This window comes from Melanostigma gelatinosum (genome assembly GCF_949748355.1).
Source record: "Melanostigma gelatinosum genome assembly, chromosome: 8".
Lineage (NCBI taxonomy): Eukaryota > Metazoa > Chordata > Actinopteri > Perciformes > Zoarcidae > Melanostigma > Melanostigma gelatinosum.
This window is the reverse complement of record NC_136641.1, coordinates 1,642,463-1,662,468: the sequence shown is the minus strand read 5'-3', so window position 1 is coordinate 1,662,468 and position 20,006 is coordinate 1,642,463. Positions and strand designations below refer to the sequence as shown.

General features: G+C 42.1%; 1 protein-coding gene across 6 annotated transcripts in view; it reads left to right on the top strand.

Moving 5' to 3' along the window:
- The first annotated feature begins 1,969 nt into the window (after positions 1–1,969).
- Positions 1,970–20,006, top strand: part of LOC306781419 (protein-serine O-palmitoleoyltransferase porcupine-like) — an 18,885-nt gene continuing 848 nt past the window's right edge. Inside the window, exons 1-14 of one of the 6 annotated variants that reach the window (XR_013772207.1) lie at positions 1,974–2,003; positions 2,610–2,746; positions 3,157–3,349; positions 3,886–3,929; positions 5,681–5,862; positions 5,953–6,083; positions 9,015–9,140; positions 10,358–10,458; positions 14,845–14,921; positions 15,965–16,028; positions 16,204–16,289; positions 16,984–17,094; positions 17,928–18,109; positions 19,071–20,006. The exon at positions 19,071–20,006 is cut by the window's right edge and continues 848 nt beyond it. Coding sequence is in view for 4 of the 6 variants with exons in the window: in XM_079274270.1 (XP_079130396.1) it covers positions 2,002–2,003; positions 2,610–2,746; positions 3,157–3,349; positions 3,886–3,929; positions 5,681–5,862; positions 5,953–6,083; positions 9,015–9,140; positions 10,358–10,458; positions 14,845–14,921; positions 15,965–16,028; positions 16,204–16,289; positions 16,984–17,094; positions 17,928–18,029 (1,356 nt within the window). In the remaining 2 variants the exon portion in view is untranslated. Of the gene's footprint in view, positions 2,205–2,609; positions 2,747–3,156; positions 3,350–3,885; positions 3,930–5,680; positions 5,863–5,952; positions 6,084–9,014; positions 9,141–10,357; positions 10,459–14,844; positions 14,922–15,964; positions 16,029–16,203; positions 16,395–16,983; positions 17,095–17,927 lie in introns of those variants that run through there. The other 5 variants (XM_079274271.1, XM_079274273.1, XM_079274270.1 and 2 more) reach the window with 5 other exon arrangements.

The following is a 20,006-nucleotide window of genomic DNA, read 5'->3' as shown; positions in this document are numbered from 1 at the left end:
ACTGGGAATCAAAACACCGCGGCTTTGAGAGCACTTGTTTTCAATTGTGCATTAATGTGATTAACCAATGATTTAACTTGCTGCTAGGACCACTGGTTCACCAAACCTGCTTGCTTGCAGTCTGTGTTCCACCACAGTCCCCGACGCTGCTCTCATGATTCATTTTGTTTCTAAAGATAGATTTGATTTTGTAGCGAGTAACGAAGGTTTCAGGGGAAATGTATCGGAGTAAAAGTATCAGTTTTCTTTGCAAAATGTAGTAAAGTAAAAGTAAACAGAAATATAAGTAGTAAAGTAAAGTACAGATACCCAAAAAAACTACTTAAGTACAGTAACGAAGTATTTCTACTTCGTTACTATACACCACTGCAAACTAACACTGGTGTTTCCTCCAGGAGGCCGCAGTTTGTGCGTGTGTGAAACGAGAAGCCAATGTTGATTTATTTGTGACGTGACTTCCGTACTTAAGCAACGCCGCTTCCGTAGATATTTTAACGCAAACCACAAGCTTTTCCTAAACATAACTAAGTAGTTTCATCGCCTAAACCTTAGTTGTTTCCTGTGAAGATGGAAGTTTATTTTGAAAAGACAGTATGCATGTAACAAGCCAAAACAGACTCATGTTGCAGGACTTTTGCAGGAAAAACGCACGAAAAATGAGGAGTAACTTTTCATAAGATATCAATAAAACGGGGATGAATTTATATCATTGTATAAAGAGAGTGACATGAGAAGATCAATCTCATGTCTGTAAGTTAAATCAGCTATAATCACTATTTTAAAGTGATTAGTGACTCGTGTAAAACATTTAAAAAATGAATAACTTCAATAGAATCATTCTAATACACTGTAGCTTCTTGACATTCTAATAGAATGTCAAGAAGCTACATTGTATTAGAATGTAACTTCTTTACATTCTAATAGAATGTAACTTCTTTACATTATATTAGAATGTAAAGAAGTTACATTGCATTAGAATGTAACTTCTTTACATTCTAATACAATGTAACTTCTTTACATTATATTAGAATGTAAAGAAGTTACATTGCATTAGAATGTAACTTCTTTACATTCTAATACAATGTAACTTCTTTACATTATATTAGAATGTAAAGAAGTTACATTCTAATAGAATGTAAAGAAGTTACATTCTAATATAATGTAACTTCTTTACATTCTAATACAATGTAAAGAAGTTACATTCTAATGCAATGTAACTTCTTTACATTCTAATAGAATTCTCTTTTGAAGATGAACAGGACATGTTTCAGTTTCAAGTAATGACTGGGTTGTTCCTTTCGGTGCTGCTTTAGTATTGATCATGTTTTGATATTTGAGTCATGTTGTGGATGATCAGATGGAGTTATGATGGTAGCAGTCGCCCAATTGCAGATTCAGCTTGAGCAAAACCTTTGTCTGTTGTGTTCAAATCAGGCCCATAGGAGTTTACAAGGCAGGCGTCCTTTCTCTAAACACTGACCTGATGCATCAAGTTGATATGTTTTGCTTAACATAATATTGTGCAAATTCTGACCCTTTGCTTTTTTATTAACAGCATTTACTTGTACTTTTACTTTCAATACTTAAGTACATTTAATGTCAGAAAATTACTTTTGATACTTAAGGCCAATACATATCAGATACTTTAAGACTTTTACTCAAGTAGTATTCTAAGAGGTGACTTTTTACTTTTACTGGAGTCATTTTCCAGTAAGGTATCTTTACTATTACTCAAGTATGGCTTTTGGGTACTTTATACACCACTGCTCAGCGGTACAAAACATGCAGTGAGAGCATGATATTTCACCAAAAGGTCTCATTGGACAGACAGTAAGGAATTCAGTCAGCTCCTCGTGAGGCTAAACACTTCCGTCCAGCAGGTGGCGGTAATGTGCCAATACGCTTATTTTCAACCAACCACACACCCACCAGTAAAGAAGAAGAAGACGAAGAATACGAAGAAGAAGAAGAGGACGACGACGAGGAAAGGAAGTTATGTGAATGTGAATTCGCAGCATCCATGTCGCCTTTACCCTCCTCTGCAGCTGTCTGACTAACTGTAGTAATACACGAGTGTAGCTGGAACGTTAGCCAACTGCACTTCTGTCCGGCCCTGTCACATTTCACTGAAATGCGCTGATTTGTTTTCCAGAACTATCGCGATCTAAAGTCACCATAACCACCAATCAGTCAACAAGTTCACGGTAACGTTAGCACGCGACATTCCTGAAAGCATCTAGCTAACGTTACGTGGTTAACGCGGTGTACGTTCTGTGTTTGCGTTTACAAAGTTAGACAAGTTATATCCAACGTTAGCTTACTAAGCTAACGCTAGTTAGTGAAGCATGTGTCGCACGTTCTAGCACGATAGCAGGCCACAGGTAGCTCAGTTCGAGTCTGTAGAGGTGGGCCATGTGGAGAAGACGCGCCTAACGTTCTAATGCTCCGCATGTGTTGACACTGATGGTAGTCCGTGCTACTGACCAGAGGCGCTATCTAAGTAGTCTAAACCCTTTGGATGCAATTCAATTTATCTCAGCGTCATTCAGTGATACTTTTATTTTATGGTTTGATGAAAGTTCTAATCCGTAGTTTGTGTTGAGCTGCAGGATGGACATGTCCAGTAGACTGTTGGTGGTGCAGCAGCTGGCTGAGAGCTGTGGGGTCAGTACAGTCCAGCAGGGCTTACAGCAGGTCTGGAGGCTGCTGCTGCTCTGCCTCATCTGCAGACTCTGCTTCAGACTGGGTGAGCTACACTGCAAATCAGCAAGTAGGAGCATTCATAGGAAGACTCGTCTTATCTATTTTTTCATATGGACATAGCTGGATGCAAGTTTAGATATAGTCTGTACTGACATAATGAGATAATGTTCCTTGATCAACACATCTCCCATCCTGGATTTGACTCGGTCCAGACCACTACATTCTGTCTGCTATCAGGAAATCCAAGATTGTATTGTGATATTTAGCTTTTCATAATAGTCAGTAGATTTACCATGTCATACATGTTTATTATACCTGGACATGGCTAGAATGGACATCAATTTAACCCATTTCCATGTATTTCAGTCAGATGTAAGCCTTATTAGGGAAACAATAGACCGTTGGACTTGAGTGTAATTCCTATTGTCTTCCTGCGTGACCTGTGTTCCTTAGGAGGTGTGTCCACTGTGAAGCATGTAGTGTCGGCGTTGTCTGGGGTCTACGGCCTTTTCCTGTTCTTTGAGCTGCACATGCTGTGGGTGCTGTGGCTCTGTGCGCTCTGTTACCTTGTTCTGCTCCTCAGCCGACACTCCAGCAGCAGAGGCCTCTTCCTCTCGGTTGTCATCCTCATCTACCTCCTTGTTGGGTGAGAAAACACAGTGCAAAGAACACCTAGTTTCCTGGAGACCGATATGAATGATTGGAGCTTTTACATAGAAACAGAGAAAATCAGTTGTCCTGGATGTGTCCATTGAGGCAGTATGCCACTTGCATCTCCAGCTAGTGGTCCACACACTGCAGCAGTGATGTAGTGCTGCAAACTGCAACAACACTCTCATAAACTGTTTACAGTTTGATTGATTGTTCACATTGTTAAACCCACTTCAGAACAACATCGTTGCATCTGTTTTGATGTTTAGCACAAACCATTTTGGTTCAATGAACATCGATGTGTTTGTTTGTGTGAGTGAGGCTGTGTGTCTGCTACCATTAGTTCTTTGTGCTGGAATCATACAATGACATTGCTTGTTGAATTATTGCACAGTCAACAACGTCTACACTTCCTGTTGTAGTTTAACCATTTCCTCAGTGACATTGTTTGTGTTGTTCTCCAAACCTATACATTTGTGTAGTAGAATATAGAAGCCTTGTAAACTTAGTGTTCTTCCTTTTTCATTTCAGAGAGTTGCATTTGATTGACATGGTGACCTGGCATAAAATCAGAGGTAAACGTTCCATCATTTGGTATTTTTTTCCTCTTAATTTCTACAATACTGCAGTGTTTCCATAGCTACTACGTTGTGTCTGGGTAGATTGGGCGTGAGTAGATTACATACAAAGTCTACGCACAGACGCGATGAGACTGGAGTGACGCGAATTTGCGATGGCGAGGTGTGAATTTGGGCAAAACGCCCCAAACGCATGAATTGAAATTTTTCGACTTCAGCGAAAAAATGGCGTGACGCTGTGGCGCGATAGCCTATCAGCGTTGAGTTGCTCCCCCTGTCATCACTGACTTCCTGCCGCTGTTGAATCAGGAAATAAATACTGTAGCCGTCTGTGTTCACCCGAGCTCTACATACCTCATATCAATAGAGACCGGACCAAACTATGTGTATAAATGTGTAAACCTTGCGGAGAGAACTAACTAATCATGAATTCAGACTTTTTACAAATCGGCATCATTACGTAGTTATTTCGGAGTCCCTTTTTGTTGGTTTATTGCCGTTAAATCACAGCCAAATCAGTTTATTTAGTGTTCATACAGCTGTAGTAAACAGCGACGTGTGGCTTGCTAGACACAGTGAATACAGCTCGATACAATCCACGGAGCTCCTCTGAACAATATTATGAACCGGACATGACGGCGTTTAGTTTCTCGTGATATCTGTGACTTCCACAACACGTACTAAGCAGAAATAGAGGTGATTTCTTCCACGGTTGAAGGCTTCCAGGGCGATAAGCCACGCCCCCTCTCCGGCACGTCCAGCGTGATTCATGCGAATGAACACAAATAGTCCCCGGTGAGACCGGCGGCGTGAACAATTCGCGCCGCGTTTGGTGTGAACATGGCATAAGGCTGCTGCAGATGTAAAAACACAAAAGCACTTAATTTACCACAGCTGCTGCTCACTTAAAGACAAAGTCATCCTCCTTTCTTTGATCACAGAGTTAAATGACGCGGTTGTACAGAACATCGGTTCAGTTCAGTTCCAGTCAGAGGTTCTCTTGCGAACGTGTTCATTGAGTTGTAGATTCACCCGGGTCTCAGCAAAAGTTTCATTCTTAGCCATAAAATGTGCAACGCTTCTCCGCCGCTGTCAGCCAGAAATACCGTTGGTACAAATCCTGTTCCATGCTAGCTGTGGGGTTGAGCGACCCTTTAATACGATGTCTAGTTGTTCTGGTCTTGAGAAATCCGTTTCTCCTCCTTCAGCCATTGAGTGTTAAAAAACAAAGCTAGGTAAAACAAAAAAAAGAATCTACACCAAGCAAAACGCTGGCTGGCTGGAAGCAGAGCAACAGAGGAAGACAGGAGCTGTGCAATGAGAAAATAAGCAAATGTGAAAAATAATTAGAATACATGTAGTGAATTTGTGAAAAATTATAAAACAGCTATAACTTTATGTTATATTCTATTTAGGCCAGCAGGGAAGGCTTAGCTGGCCCTGACGGCCCACCACTGGTGTTCAGTCACCATCTATCGCCGAGTGACGTAACACAATGGGATCAAAACTCTAATATTTACTAAGTCAAGAAAACTACTAGCCTTGTTAGAAATGTTTCTATCTTAACTGCATTCAGTAAACATGTTGCTACAACAGCAATATTCAGAAAGAAACATCAGTATGAAAGTTTGTTGGGGTCATGTGCTGTTTCAACTCAATAAAACAAGGTCTACTTTTTTAACACGTCCAACCATGATCCTGTTAGATGCCTAGTGTGTTTCTGAAGTGTGTGTGTGTGTGTGTGTCAGGCTCTCAGATGGTGGTGGCCATGAAGGCCATCTCTCTGGCCTTTGACCTGGACAGAGGAACAGTGGGCAGCTTGCCCTCCCCAGCTGAGTTCCTGGGTTATGTTCTTTTTGTTGGCACCGTTGTCTTCGGCCCTTGGATCAGCTTCTCCACGTATCAGAACGCCATTGAGGGCACAAAACTGGTGAGTAGTTGATGTTTCCAGCTTCAGTGTGCATTCTATTATTCATGCATGTATAGTACTGTGGTGCTGATGAGATGGTTTGTTCCTCAGAGCTGGTTGTGGCTGCGTAGCTCCTCCCTCAGCCTGCTGAAGAGTCAGATCTGTCTGCTGGTCTCCACCTGCGTCGCCCCATACCTGTTCCCTTTGTTAATCCCCATCTATGGAAGCACAGTCACACAGAAGTAAGGCAAATCATCATTGAAGTCATTGTTGAAATGGTTTTCCTCCTTCAACTAAGGTAGTTTTCCAATACAACAGCTGTTCCAATACTCTGGTTTATCAACATACTCTTTGTCTTTCTTTCCCTGCTTCCAAGATACATTTGAGAAAGGTAAGTCTTGTTCGCAGGGTTAGAACTTACTCTTTTCCCCACAGGCTCCCATAAGTCTACTGCAGTCAGTTCAAAAAAACTACCGGTAGTTACTTATTTGTCATACTGCTAGATAGCACACGGCCAACTGTCCAGAGTTCAGTTTAGAAGTACTGTGCTTGATTATAGCATCAGAGTGATGTTACAGTCATCAACTATCTGGTTCATTGACAAATCATGAACTTACGCTCCACTTACTAGCTTTTACTTTGGCTTTCGCCTGCATCTTACAGTCTTCATCAGTGGATGGAGATGTTGTCAACTTGTGGCCTACATTTGGAAATGAAAGGTGCTATATGCGAAATTCACAGCATTTCTATTGTCTCCGTACGCCTCACAACATGGCGACGGCTGAGCTGGCAGTTGGAAGCTAACAGCGTTAACATTGCTAAAAGCACTTGCGATAACAGGGTTGATAGAGCCAACAGTGTTTACAGGAGGTGGGTGCTACACTTCTGTGACCGACTGCCTGATCAGCTGTAGCTGCTGTCTGAGAGCGGTGAAGAGCAGCGGCCGTGAGCTAACCAGTGGTCCACGCTAGCTCCATTACTGCCCTGTATCTTCACTAGTGGTGCAATGTATCATAAAACACAAAAAAAAGGAGCAAATATAAGTTCCAGAGATCACTGATCATGTGTTTCTTTGCTGCTGATACTAACTGATCATTGATTGTCCATATTAACAGGTACAGATCCCTTTGTTGTTTGATTATAGCAGCTGGTCTACGAGGATCCAGACTGTTTCTTTCCTCATGCCACCGTCCCAAAAATACTTTCAACCACTGTGAAGTCTGTAAACCTTCAACTGTTCTAAATGTTATCCTTTTACTTTGTTAAAGTTATGTATAGTGTTTTTTTAGAAAGGCACACAATTCAAATGGTTAGGAAATAAAAGATGGTATTTTCTTTGATTAAAAACAAATCTTGTCGTTATTAGTTTTAATGATTATCGGAGCCAGTGCAAAGAGGTTATACTTCCCTCTAATATCTATTCATGTTGCTGTGAAAACATCTTCAAACAACTGGATTTATTCAAGTTTCTCACCAGCACTACATTCTACCAGATTACGCGCCAACACATCATGATAACGGTATGATTTACCTTCGCTCAACACTGATTTTCACCCAACGGAGCCCGAACGCATCACAATGCAACTGAATGGAACCTTGGTCCGTTGTCCATTAGCCACTTTACCAGCTCTCCTGCGGTCATTTTCAACACGGATTGTCTGTTTACAATGTAACATTATCAGAGATCGGCCAAGAGAAAGCATCAATGATGTCCTGATCGCATATTTTACTGAACATTGGCAATTAACGATGTCTGTAAAACTTTATTTCCCACTGTGATGGTGAAGGTAATCTGTCATCAATCCAGATCACAGATCGACAATGATCTGTTACACCGCTAATCTTTACATTGAACATAGTTGTTTGCTGCTATATTAATGCTCTGAATATTATATAGACAACCTTTCAAAGGACCATACTAGTGGTTTTGTACAATCATCCTATCCTTACAACTTAAAACTTCAATCGTTGCATCCATACAGGTTCATACATGTTATTTGCCCTCTGCATCTGAGCAGTGGGCTGCTGTAAAGCACCCGGGGAGCAATTTGGGGTTCTGTGTCTTGTTCAAGGATACTTCAACACACAGACAGGAGGAGACGGGGATCAGACCAAAAACCTTGTGATTAAAAGTCGACCCGCTCTAGCCCCTGAGCCACATCACTGAAAACCATTTCCCAATTCGTACAAATGGTGTGGTCCTTTTTAAATGCCGTTTCCTGCCCTCCAGAGGCCCTTTGGGTTCAGTCCACCATTAGCTAATGCATCATTACACAACACATGTCTTAATGCGTCACACGTTCACAGCTGAAGTGGTGTTACAATCACAGAGTGAGCTGCTATCCCTGCTGGTGGTGCGTTCAGGTGCAGGTCTGACTGCCACACAGCATTGCATTCACAAGCTTTGATGTTTGGAGACTCAGCAGGGAATCTAAATAATTATGAGACATGAGTAGCATAAACACTTGTCATAAATTTGACAGTGAGTTTACTTGAATGGTTTTGATGACTTCAGAGTGAAAGAGAGTTTTAGCCACATTACACACATCGTACTGCTGCATGTGATCCATCATTGGATGAACAGGACGATTACATTTCCTGCAGACTGTTGCAGCGTAATAGTTTGAGCCAGACTACCAAGGAGGAGATGAGGTGAGCAGAGGGAAGCCGAGTAAGAAGAATCTTTAGAATATGTTCTTGTCCTATTTAATGGGACTAGATGGTCCTCATCTTGTGGTGCTCAAAGCTCCAAAAAGACATTTGGAAATTTCAACAGCAATGCTCCTTGACCTGGTTACTCCAGATAATCCACAGACCTTGTTGTGAGAAGTTTCATGTAGGAACCAAGCACCAACATAATGTAGAGTGATAACTGGCTCTACAGATAACAGGACAATATGTATTGATTGTGGGGTGAGCTTTCCCTTTAACATGCAGAGCCACTGGTATAGTCCTTTCTGTCGTATGATAGCAAATGATTCTATGTTGTTGTCCTGTGACTGAAGTTCCTGCTTTTCTACGGAAAGTGGGAATAATCCGATTACTTAAGTGCCCTGAAGTAATCTGTGCCAGAGGAGCTCTTGACTTGTCCTCTCAGAAGAAGTTCAGCTGACCAAAGTGTTTGAGTTGGGAATCCAACCAAAGATAACGTGTGTTTGCCTTGTGCTGACCAGGTGGCTTCATGCTTATGAGAATGCAGTGTCCTTCCACTTCAGTAACTACTTTGTGGGTCACCTCAGTGAAGGCACCAGCATGCTGGCTGGTGCAGGCTTCACTGAAGAAAAGGACAACATCAGATGGTAAGTTGAGCTGGGTCTGGGCTGAGGGGTGTACTACAGAGTGAGATCAGTGGTTTAGCCAGGTGGGTTGAGCCCAAATCTTTCAATGTCACAAAGGTGGCTCTCTTTGAAGCTGGCTAAATCACCATGAACACCTCACCTGCTCTGGAGGAGGTTGTTCAGGTTTAGATTGAAATTGTGTCTAAAGCATCTTTCGCTCATCAACTTCTTTGGAAATGACCTCACCATACTTGTAAAATCCTGTGACCTCAGTTTCAGACCTGTAAGAGGATCTCGTCAGAGGTCAGTCACCGTATAGACGATGCCCTTTATGAGTGATATGCACAACGAAGCCATGCGAACTATGCACCAGGAGACCTTTACATGATGTTTTAACACTGTAGGCTGCGCTGTTCGCAAAGTTGTCGTCGCTCTCACTGAACTCTAGAATATGTCTGTAGTGTTCTCGGGGCATTTTCTCACGCTGGCTCTAAAAGATGCTTTTTATAAAATCCCAGGCAGCATACATTCATAGTTTATTATGTTATTAGTCAGCATGATGTTTACTTGCAGATGAAATGCGGTATATTTCCCTCATAAGATTCCCTGGGGCCGTAGTTTGCACCCACATACAGCATCAGTTGTGTATTCTGGTGGAGGTGCCCCCCCTCAGTCTTCCTCCTCCCTGTTTGCTTCAGGTAATATTAACACTTAAAATATTCAGCATATCATCAATACACTAAAAGAACAATGAGGGCACAGCAACTTCATGCCACTTTGTATTATGTTTCCATGCTTGATCCTAATTTTAAACTGCTGGTATTGAGGCTAATAGAACGCTAATTCGAAAATTGCTCCTCTTGACTGAAGTAGGCTGCACAGAAAGGTTTATTCAGTGCAGTAGAAGAGTCAAATGACGCCAAACGACCCCTTTTATGGGAACGTGCAGGGCCTGCTGAAGAGAACCTGGTTAACAGAGACTGTCATCATATTATAAAAGCACCGTCGTGGTACCAGTTATCTCCGACTGGAGCTTTAGGTTTTGTCGAGCCAACTAATGCACAGAAAGCCTGGCTCTGTCCAACTCGCTTCGTAGTACGCTCCTCTCTAGCAGGCTGCTACTGCTCAACACCAGAAAAAATTAAGTCATCACATTTCACCAAGAGCAGACCTGATAGAGGGCTGAATGAGTGAACACCCTATCCCCCAATACTCTGTATCTGTGTGTTGTAATGCAGGGATATGCGTGTGGTGAAGCCTCTCAGTGTGGAAATGCCTCGCTCCATGGTGCTGGTGGTGACGTCCTGGAACATCCCCATGTCCAGATGGCTGAAAACCTGTAAGTCCTCAACTCCACTGGAAACACTCCAGAATGATCAAACACTGTATTTCCACCAAATCCCTGTTTTCTCTTCTGTAAGACGCTTTCAAATCATCCATCACTCAGGGGTATTTACAAGAAATCCTCCAATCAAATGAGACTTTGGATGACTAGCTAGCCTTACCGCTCATGAAAAAGTGTGTTTGTGGATCGTAGTAGCTAACCGAGCAATATGGAGAGAGTCAGGACGAGGTGTGTTTGTATATCAGTGGGCTGAGATCTGACTCATTCCAGAGAAATGTTGCAGCTTTTCAACCAACAGTACATGCAGATGAACGTCCTCTGGATGTCGTGAAATGAGTTTTACCGGCGGGTGAGCGAGGACTTCTGGTGCTGGCAGCACGGAGGGAGGAAGTTCATCTGCATGTACTGATCGCTGCAGTGAAACAGAGCCGGATGAAGATTCATCTCTTCTTCATCCTCCTGATCCAACAGCTGAGGGAGATGTGTGTGGAGAAACAGTCCTCTAAGCCCGCCCACCTTTTAGTGGTCCAATCAAATGCAAAGGATTTGATTTAGAACTCTGTTGTAAATGTACAGCTCTTAAATATTCTGTTTCTCTTTGAAATACGTCCCAGTACAGAATAGGGTTGTCACGATACCAAAATTATGACTTCGATACGATACCTGCCATAAGTATCATGATACTCGATACTTACGATACGATACCAGAATTCGATACAATACCACAAATACGATGCTGGTATATTTATCTATCATAGTAATAAATAAAACATCTGTATGGTTCCCTTTTTGCTTGTTCCTGCCCAGCTTTTTGAACACTTAACAAATGGCATTAATATTAATGTTGAACCTCTTCGCATCTTTTCAGCCTCTCTCATATTTCCGCTGGCTTTCAAACACAGCTGGAAGGTGTTGGGAACGTAAAGGAGCGTGTTTGGTTATCAGCAAATATGAAACCAAACTATCAACATCAATGGCGTTAACATCAATAAGTTAATTAGTAATTACTAATAAGAACGGGGCACCACCCTGCGGACAGGGATCAATAACCAAACTTGATGCATGTCTCCCCTGTGATCACTCGCTGTGAGTGAGCGCTGCCTGCTGCTGTGTGAGCGCTGGGTAGCCCCGCCCCCTTGCAGTCAATGCCTGCAGGCAGCATGACAGGGAGCGGAGCAGTCAGTTCGCTCTGATCGCTACTATTAGTATCGATACTAAAAATATGCAAAATCGTATCGTTTTTAAGGTACGGGTACCGCGGTACCTTTTTAGTATTGTTACGCACGGTGACCCCGCACGATTTAAAACATTTAAATTAGATAATAAAAATTAAAAAAATTAGTCTTAATTTTAATTTTTTATTATTTTTATTTGATTTATTAAAATTGTATTCCCTATCAAAATGTTTTTAATTTATCAGGAAATAATTAGTAATAAACAAATAGGAGGCCTTTTGTTTGAAACTGTTTAAAACAGTTTAAACCTGTTTGAAACAGAAGGATGCGAGGCTTCGGCAGGCTGCAGGGAGATTTCGGCTTCAAGCTTCCTACTGCACACGCGCATCAGCAAAACGGAACTGGATCCGGTTTCAAAATTAAACAATATTTAATGTACTACACAAAGTTCACTTACAAACTGAATCAACTATCAATAGTAATGTTCTCGAGAACAGAGACCACACGCACACATCTCTCTCACAGGTCTGAATTTAGGTGCTGAAAAACGAGAGCGGATGTGGTCTGAGGAATTCTCTCCAGAACAGTCTCTTATATGCCCCGACAGTTGGAAATGTCCGAAACAGTCATAAAACATCTGAATGACCCTCCGTGGCGATTAGTGATTGGCTCCATTTGACTTCTGTCCCCTTCCATTATCGATCCTTTAGCGAAACATCTTCTCTCCTCGCAAAACATCTGTCTTGACTCCACCTCTGGTCAGCTTGTCCTCCCCACTGACCACATCCTCCATTTGCTGCATGTCCCATTCAGACTCCCTGTCTGACCCTCAAACTATTCTTAGTGTTTTAATACCTTTAGTGACTATACTTTAATGATTTAATACATTCAATTAGTTAATATACTGTAACACATAATATCTTCGATAAGCAAGAATATTGTAAACATATTATTATTGTGGCACTTCTACTCATCACTAAGGGGGTTATTTAATCATACTTATGTGTTTAATTCTGAAATTCTCCACAAAACTAACAAAAGTGAAACAAGAGTAAATCCTCAGCTATTGAAGCACAAACTGAAGGGAATCTTGCCGGCGACGGACAAACCTTTGCTGCCCGCCAGAGGGACCACGAATCCACGAGACTCTTGCCTCGAGGTTCGGTCACTCCCTGTAAGCACCCCTGATGCAATAAGCGACTGCGAGAAGGGAGAGAGAACCTTTTTTCAGTTCGTTCTCTATATGATTTGCTCACCTGACCTTACTGGGAGAAGGGGGGAGGAAGGGCCCCTCCATTTCTTTCCCTGTTTTGCCTCATGTACTTCCCTGCTTTAAGAGAGACTTCTACCGGTAGCTAAGTTTGCACTAAATAGTCTTAAATTGCCGACGCGAGCCAGGTCGATGGCTCGCTTGGTTTCCTCTCCGAATCGCCCCAGAGTGACTCACATTGATAGTGTAATCGGTCGCTCGGAATAGCAGTCGGTCTTATAAAAGTCCTTTATTAACTTTTGTTTAATTTAGGTTTTAATCTTTAAAAGTGATCGGCCCCTGCTTTTAGAGCCCAAGCAGATATAAAGCGCTTTCAAACATAAGCGGGCCTCTCCCGGGTGTCCCTGTTTAAACTAGAGAGAACTAATTTGAATAAGTATCAGTGTGGATGAGCATACAGGAATGCAATCAGTGGTGTACCGCTCTGGATCGTTCTCAAACTTACCTCAGGGGCTGTGGGGTCTCCGACGAGGCGTGACCACTCCTTCGGCAGGCTTCTCAACAAAACATGAAGAAACAGACTCGATCGAAGAAACTAATTCGTTACTTATTTACTTTTGTTCAAATCAAAGTATATTCTCTTGGTTCAAATACAGAGAAAAAATGGTTAACTGACAAATATAAGAAAAATCAACAAAGTGTTCAAAAACTCTCAAAGAGCAGTTTGCAGTCAGAGTCCAATTGTGCGGAGAAAAAGTTTAAATATTAACGTAGCTTCACCTTGCGACCGTCTTTCCTCCACACAACTCTAAAACTCAACAAAGTATCTTTAAAAACTCTGACTCAGCCAGCAGACTGTCTCCCAATGTACGGAAGAAAAAGTTAAAGATTAACCGAGTGCAGGTCTAGACCTGGTGGACTTCTCTCCTGTCTCAACTCAAAAAATCTTCTTAAGTATTCTTAAAAACTCGGACTCTCAAAGTCTGGAGATCTGCAAGAAGTTAAAGTTTACCCCCGCGCAGGCAGATACCCGCATGGGGGTCTCCCTCTCTAAGCTCTCTTCGACTCAGCTCTTCTCGACTCAGCTCCTTTCGTCTCGAAAACCGAGAGTTTTTATACTCTTAACAACACCTGGGACAAGTACCCCCTCCCTCCTTTCATGCTGACTCTGTGGTCATAAATGTCGTCATAACTCGTGAGTTCAGAGACATGGTGGCGCTCGGCCGGGCCTGAGGCAGAACGCCATCAGAATGCAAACCTCGGCAGATGTCCCCTGAGTGAACCTATGGGCAAAGCCCTGCTATCGTGTGTGTGTGTGTGTGTGTGACAACAGAAACATGTCTCTCCGACAGGTGCAATCTTATAAGAGACTCAGAGTCATATGCCTCTCTTCGTTAACTCCTGATAACCAGGGCGTTGCCGTGTAGAGGCATCACGATTTCGCAAAACACTCCACCATGTTCAACAGTATCGATACACCGTGCAACATTCGTGCAGAAGCTACAGACGCGCTACCTTCCGTTTCACTGGGACCTTGGGTATGGTGACGTTGTTGAGTTTCTCTGATGTTATACTTGATGTATTTCCGACCTGTTGAGTGAAAGACTGAGCAGTCATCTCTTTGTCTGGTATTTATAGAAAATGAATTCGCAACTATTGTGAAGATCAATTTATGAATTAATAATTCCAGATATCCGCTGCTCCCAGCTTCCCTGTGATGAGCTGCTTTTGTTCTTAGTCATATACGGCAGTGAACTAAATATCCTAAAGTTTTCGGCATCCCTGTGGCAGATTAATCAAAAACAAAATATGAGTTATTTGAAGCCCTCTTGGTATTTACATAGTTTGGCTGCTACTGGGTAGTATCACCTCATTGTCACATAAAAGACATTAACAGTTTTGTATTTACATGATTTTCATGAAAGTTACATTACAAACCTGATCTATATGAAGTCATTATGTTGTGTTTACTGTGTTCTGTTCCATGTTCATCAGATGCCTTTAAAAACGCCGTGAAACTGGGGACTTTTCCAGCCATCCTGGTGACGTACACTGCCAGCGCCTTACTGCATGTTAGTAACATGATGCACACTTCTCTCCACAGTATTGGGGGTAATATGTTCCAGACAGTCATTATTGGGTTGGAAGCCCATCTTCTTTCACTTCAGTATGGGAACACATGATAAACTACAATCTCTTGTCATCTGTTTGTGCCGTGTGACTTTAACTGTTCACTGATGGACAATGTTGATGTTTAACATACAGGTAGACCACCTGTAGTTATCTCTGGGCACTACACACACTAGGGCACACATGTCAAACTCAAGGCCCGCGGGCCGAATCCGGCCCGCCACGTCATTTTATCCGCCAGCAAAAACAAAAATAAAACAAAACATATTCTTTTTTTTTTTGAAAAATAATTAAAAGTTAGACTTGAAAATAAAAGTATCCCCATGGTCGAAATGATGAGATATAAAGTTGAAATGATGAGATAGCATGTTGTCTGTGTACCGACATTAAAACTATCACAACAGGTGGACAGGAGAGGCAACAGCCCGAAAAGAGGTTTTCCAACGATTGAAAAAGATCCACAAATAATCCCAAAATGTCCACGAAGAGAAAAATTGATGCAGAGGGAAGAAAATGTAATGAAAGACGACGACAGGGAGGAACATTAGTGATGCAGAGAGGTGACACAAACAGCTTTGAACAAAGTTATTGTAATAACTTGTGTTTGATATTTGTCTTTGTTATTTTATTTAATGGTTTGATCTTCGATAGAGTCATGTGGGTTTCTGAACCCTCAATTAAAATGATTTATTTATAATCACAGAAATGTGCTTAAATATAATTTTTACATTTATATAACTGCATGTACAATAATTTTACACTTGTATAATCAAATGCAGAGAGTTATTTAACAATATGTTAGGAGTAGTTACAGTTATACAGTCTTAGAGTTACAACCGGCCCTTTGAGTGAAGATGAGTTTGACACCCCTGCACTAGGGCATATCATTGAAACATGGATTTGCTCAGGGACAGCAATGTGGGTGGTAGATGTTGAATGATTGACTGTCACTCCTTGAACTTAATGTGCTGTTTGTTTCCTTCAGGGTCTGAGCTTTCACCTGGGAGCTGTTCTGCTCTCTTTGGGCTTCATCACATATGTTGAACATGGTAAGAGAAGAAATCAGCTTGTATTTAACTGTGAGTTGAACCATCCCTTTCTCCTGCACAAATGACATTTAGACTTGATCTCGGAAGCCGGTTTCTCTGTGTACTCTGGGCCTACTGTGATAGTGTTAATCAGTATGTTTCTCACCTGAATGGTTATTCTTGTTCTTTTCCTCAGTTCTGAGAAAGAAGCTTGCATCCATCTTCAGTGCCTGTATCCTGTCCAGGGCCTGCGCCTCTGACTGCAGCCATCAGCACAAGAAGGTACAGCTTCAGCTCTATGCAGCTCTGTGAGCGATGCTAAGCAATCAACACACACAGACGTACGTCAAGAGATCAACAGAAACCTGAGCAAAATGCTTTGCATTGGTTAGTAATCTAGTTACAGGGGGCATGAAAACCCCCACAGCATGGTATTGAGTGTCAGAAGGGTACCGACCTACTGCGGAGCTATCTTAGAAGTTAAGTGTATGGGGTCAGGTCAGTCTCAATAATTGCAGATGCACACAGAAAGATTCACAAATACATTCCAATGCACTCATAAATAAATTACGATATATATAAATCTAAATTTGTGTGTGGGTTTTTTGAGACTCCCCTGACGTGGCTGGATTCGCAAATGCGTTTTTTTCAACATGGACCTATCTGTAGCCAATCAGATGTCAGCCTCATTTTCTGTAAACCGGGTTTATGAATAAAATGAACCTGTAACTCGAGTGGGCCCGTCTTTTCCGACACGTAGCTCAGAAATGTGCTTGGCTGCACCTGTAACAGCACCCAGCAGTGATGTCACAGGGTCCTGGAGTACACCTCTACATCACTGCTGAAAGGGGACCAGTTCAACCACTGGATGTCCAGGGGTCTTATATTTGTTCTCAGGGGTTTAAAAGAATGAGAGACACTATGAAGATGTTCTTGTGACTGTTTCACAGTGTATTCCTCTTCTTCTGGTCTGTAGGAGTATTGGGTGATGTTGCTAAACCTGGTTTTCAGCTTCCTGGCCATCTTCCACCTCACCTACCTGGGCTCCATGTTTGATCCTGGAGTTGATGAACAGGAAGTAGAGGAGGTGAGAGCAACTTGAGGACTGAGTTCAAGGAAAAAGGAATATTTCTATGCCAACAAGATGTAGTGCAGGACACAGTGGCTCCATTTTGAGCAGTGAAGAGCCTACCAGCAATGGGAGGGATTACGCCCTTTCGGTTGCTGGAAGGCTTTTAATTGGAAACCAGTGAATTAAACTCTACACTTTCGGCACAGAAGCTTAATAAAGACGGAAGACAAAAATAAAGTGAAGGATCGGTACTTGTTAGAGAAGCAAAGAGAGCAGCAGAGTGGTAAGTATGACATGACTCTGAGGTACTGATGGAGTTAATGTAGGTCACAAGACTTCAGGTGAACATGAAGGAACAGGAGCAGATCAGGAAACAGGCAGCCTGAAACACTGAAGTACTGTATGATGGCACATGCTGATAAAACTGACATTAGAAATATACGGGCTGGTGCAGGGGCTAGCACTGTCCCCTCACAGCTCCAGGGCTCTCCCCTCTGTGTGAAGGAGATGCTTATGGCTGACTGGCTCCAGTCCCCCTAGACCCAATGAGGATGTAATGGATTGATAGACATATAATATATAGATGGATATGATTGATGCATTGATTATAATACAGGCCTGTCTCTAAAATCAGCCTGACTCAAACAAAGGCCTGGTTCTCTTGCTGCAGTTCACATAACTATTTGAGAATTTGCAATATACATTTAATTTGGATTTGAAGTCTCACTATTGTTCCAAAGCACATGATGACACCACACACCACATTGACCAGGCATGTCACACGGGACTGAGAAAGTCGAATGGGTCACATTTTCCATCCACCTATGTGTGTCACTTCCTGTTTGCAGGGTTACGCAGCCATCCACACCATCCAGAGGTGGTCTGAACTGAACTGGGCAAGCCACTGGCTTGTGTTCGCCTGCTGGGTCTTCTACCGTTTAATTCAGTGACGTGATTGGAGCAGATGGAAAGGGGCGAGATGGGCGAGATGGGACGAGGATCTGCTCAAGTGGAAAGGACTGTGGGACAGGTGGGGGACAGCCTCTGTACTGAGGTGGTGTTCACACACGTATACTGCTTTGGCTGTGAAGATGGAGTTACTTAACAAACCTCTTCATACCTGGATGCAGAGTGAGAACATGGCACATACCTTCATATATGTAAGAAAAAGGATCAGAGGATTAGATTGCATTGACAATATGACTGGAAGAAAGACAGGACACTCTGTGTACGAGCTCCTAACAGACCCAGCAGAGGCACCCATAGACCTTTACTGTAGAATTAGTTCCATTATTGTGTATGTGCTGGACAATGTCCAAGTCCAGAACATTTTAGCAGTTTAGTATGCTTATATGCATGTAGATCTTTAAAGGGTCCATAACTGTAATTGTTCATATGTTCTTCTGGTCCAAGTATCTTTTTGTTATGCTGCTATTGTGTTTTTAAAATATTTTTTCTCTTAAATGATTCTGTAAATGTAAACAAAGTCCTAGTTTGTGATTGTGTGCAGACATCATAGTGAGAGGCTGACATGGCCAGGATATAACCCTGAGCTCTGGCTATTCCATCTCTTCTGTTGTCTGTTATATTCCCCTACCTCAAACACACTTCATAAAGTAAACAATCTATTTTACAATGTATTTTTATAGGTACAAGTACAGTGCTAATGCTACATACTGCTACATATACAGTTTGAATGTCGAGTGGTGAGGGGGCAGATTGCAACCATATATTAGCCCTATTCGAGTCATTACAACAGCTGTCTCCAGATAGGTATTAATGTAAATATACAAACTCGACAGTACAATTCATACAGAACAACACAGTGACACCACCAGGCCCTAATGAATCACCAGACTACATGAAACCTGAGTTTACAGTAATGCAGTCATGATCCATGTAACCATACGGAGACAGAGGTTTTCTCAAGGTCTCTGAGCACTTGAGTCATGTAGGCGTCAATGGTAAATCTACTTGTTTCTCTTTTCTAGTTTTCTGACCACTCAAAGCTGTTTCACACTACATGTCGTCATTCACACACTGCTGACAGGGACTACTATGCAAGGTGCCACCTGCCCATCAGGACTCTAAGATTCATACAACGTGGGTTTAAGTGTCTTGCCCAAGGACACATCAACATGGACTAGTGGAGCCGGGGACCAAACTATTGGTCCTCTGATTGATCCTCTGATGTGCTCTACCACTGAGCCGCTTGATAAGTTGAATAGCAGCCAACATGAATCAACTATTTGGAGAATGATGACCAGTTTCTGATGAGACTGCATCAGAACCTCATGAGCCACCTGCACTCCTCTTTACCAGGCTTCCTGTTGCAGGGTTGGGGAAACGTCCTAATGTAGTTGACATGCTCCAGCTGTAGGGAACACTGGGACCATGGACCAGAGATGGAACATCAGAGTCATTGGGCTGTGATATCTTGGCCAGGCTGGAAACATCAGAGTCCCACAGTAAATGGTAATGAGTCCCTTTCAAATGTGACCCTTGCTGTAGTTCTGTGGTAGTTCTGTGCAGTGTGAGGTGCTGGCTGGACCGTATTGAATTCGAACGGTATCGCAATATGTTCAAATGTAATCTTGTAATGTAGTTTTTGGCAAAAAACTAATAAATGCAATTGTTTAAAGATGTTTTCACAGCAATATACACTAGATACTAAAGGGGAGTTCTGAGCTGTTTAATGTCCTAACATTAGCTCTAAGCAGCTTATAATACATCATTAATACTACTAATGACAAGATTTTCTTTCTTTATTAATCAACATTTTTAAATAAAAATACAATATATTTACTAATATATATACATATATATATATATTGTCAAGAAGAGTTGAGCTCACAGAGAAAGCCGCCTTGGATACATGCATACACGTTCAGGGGAAAGACGGGATATAAAAGCACGAAGCATATACT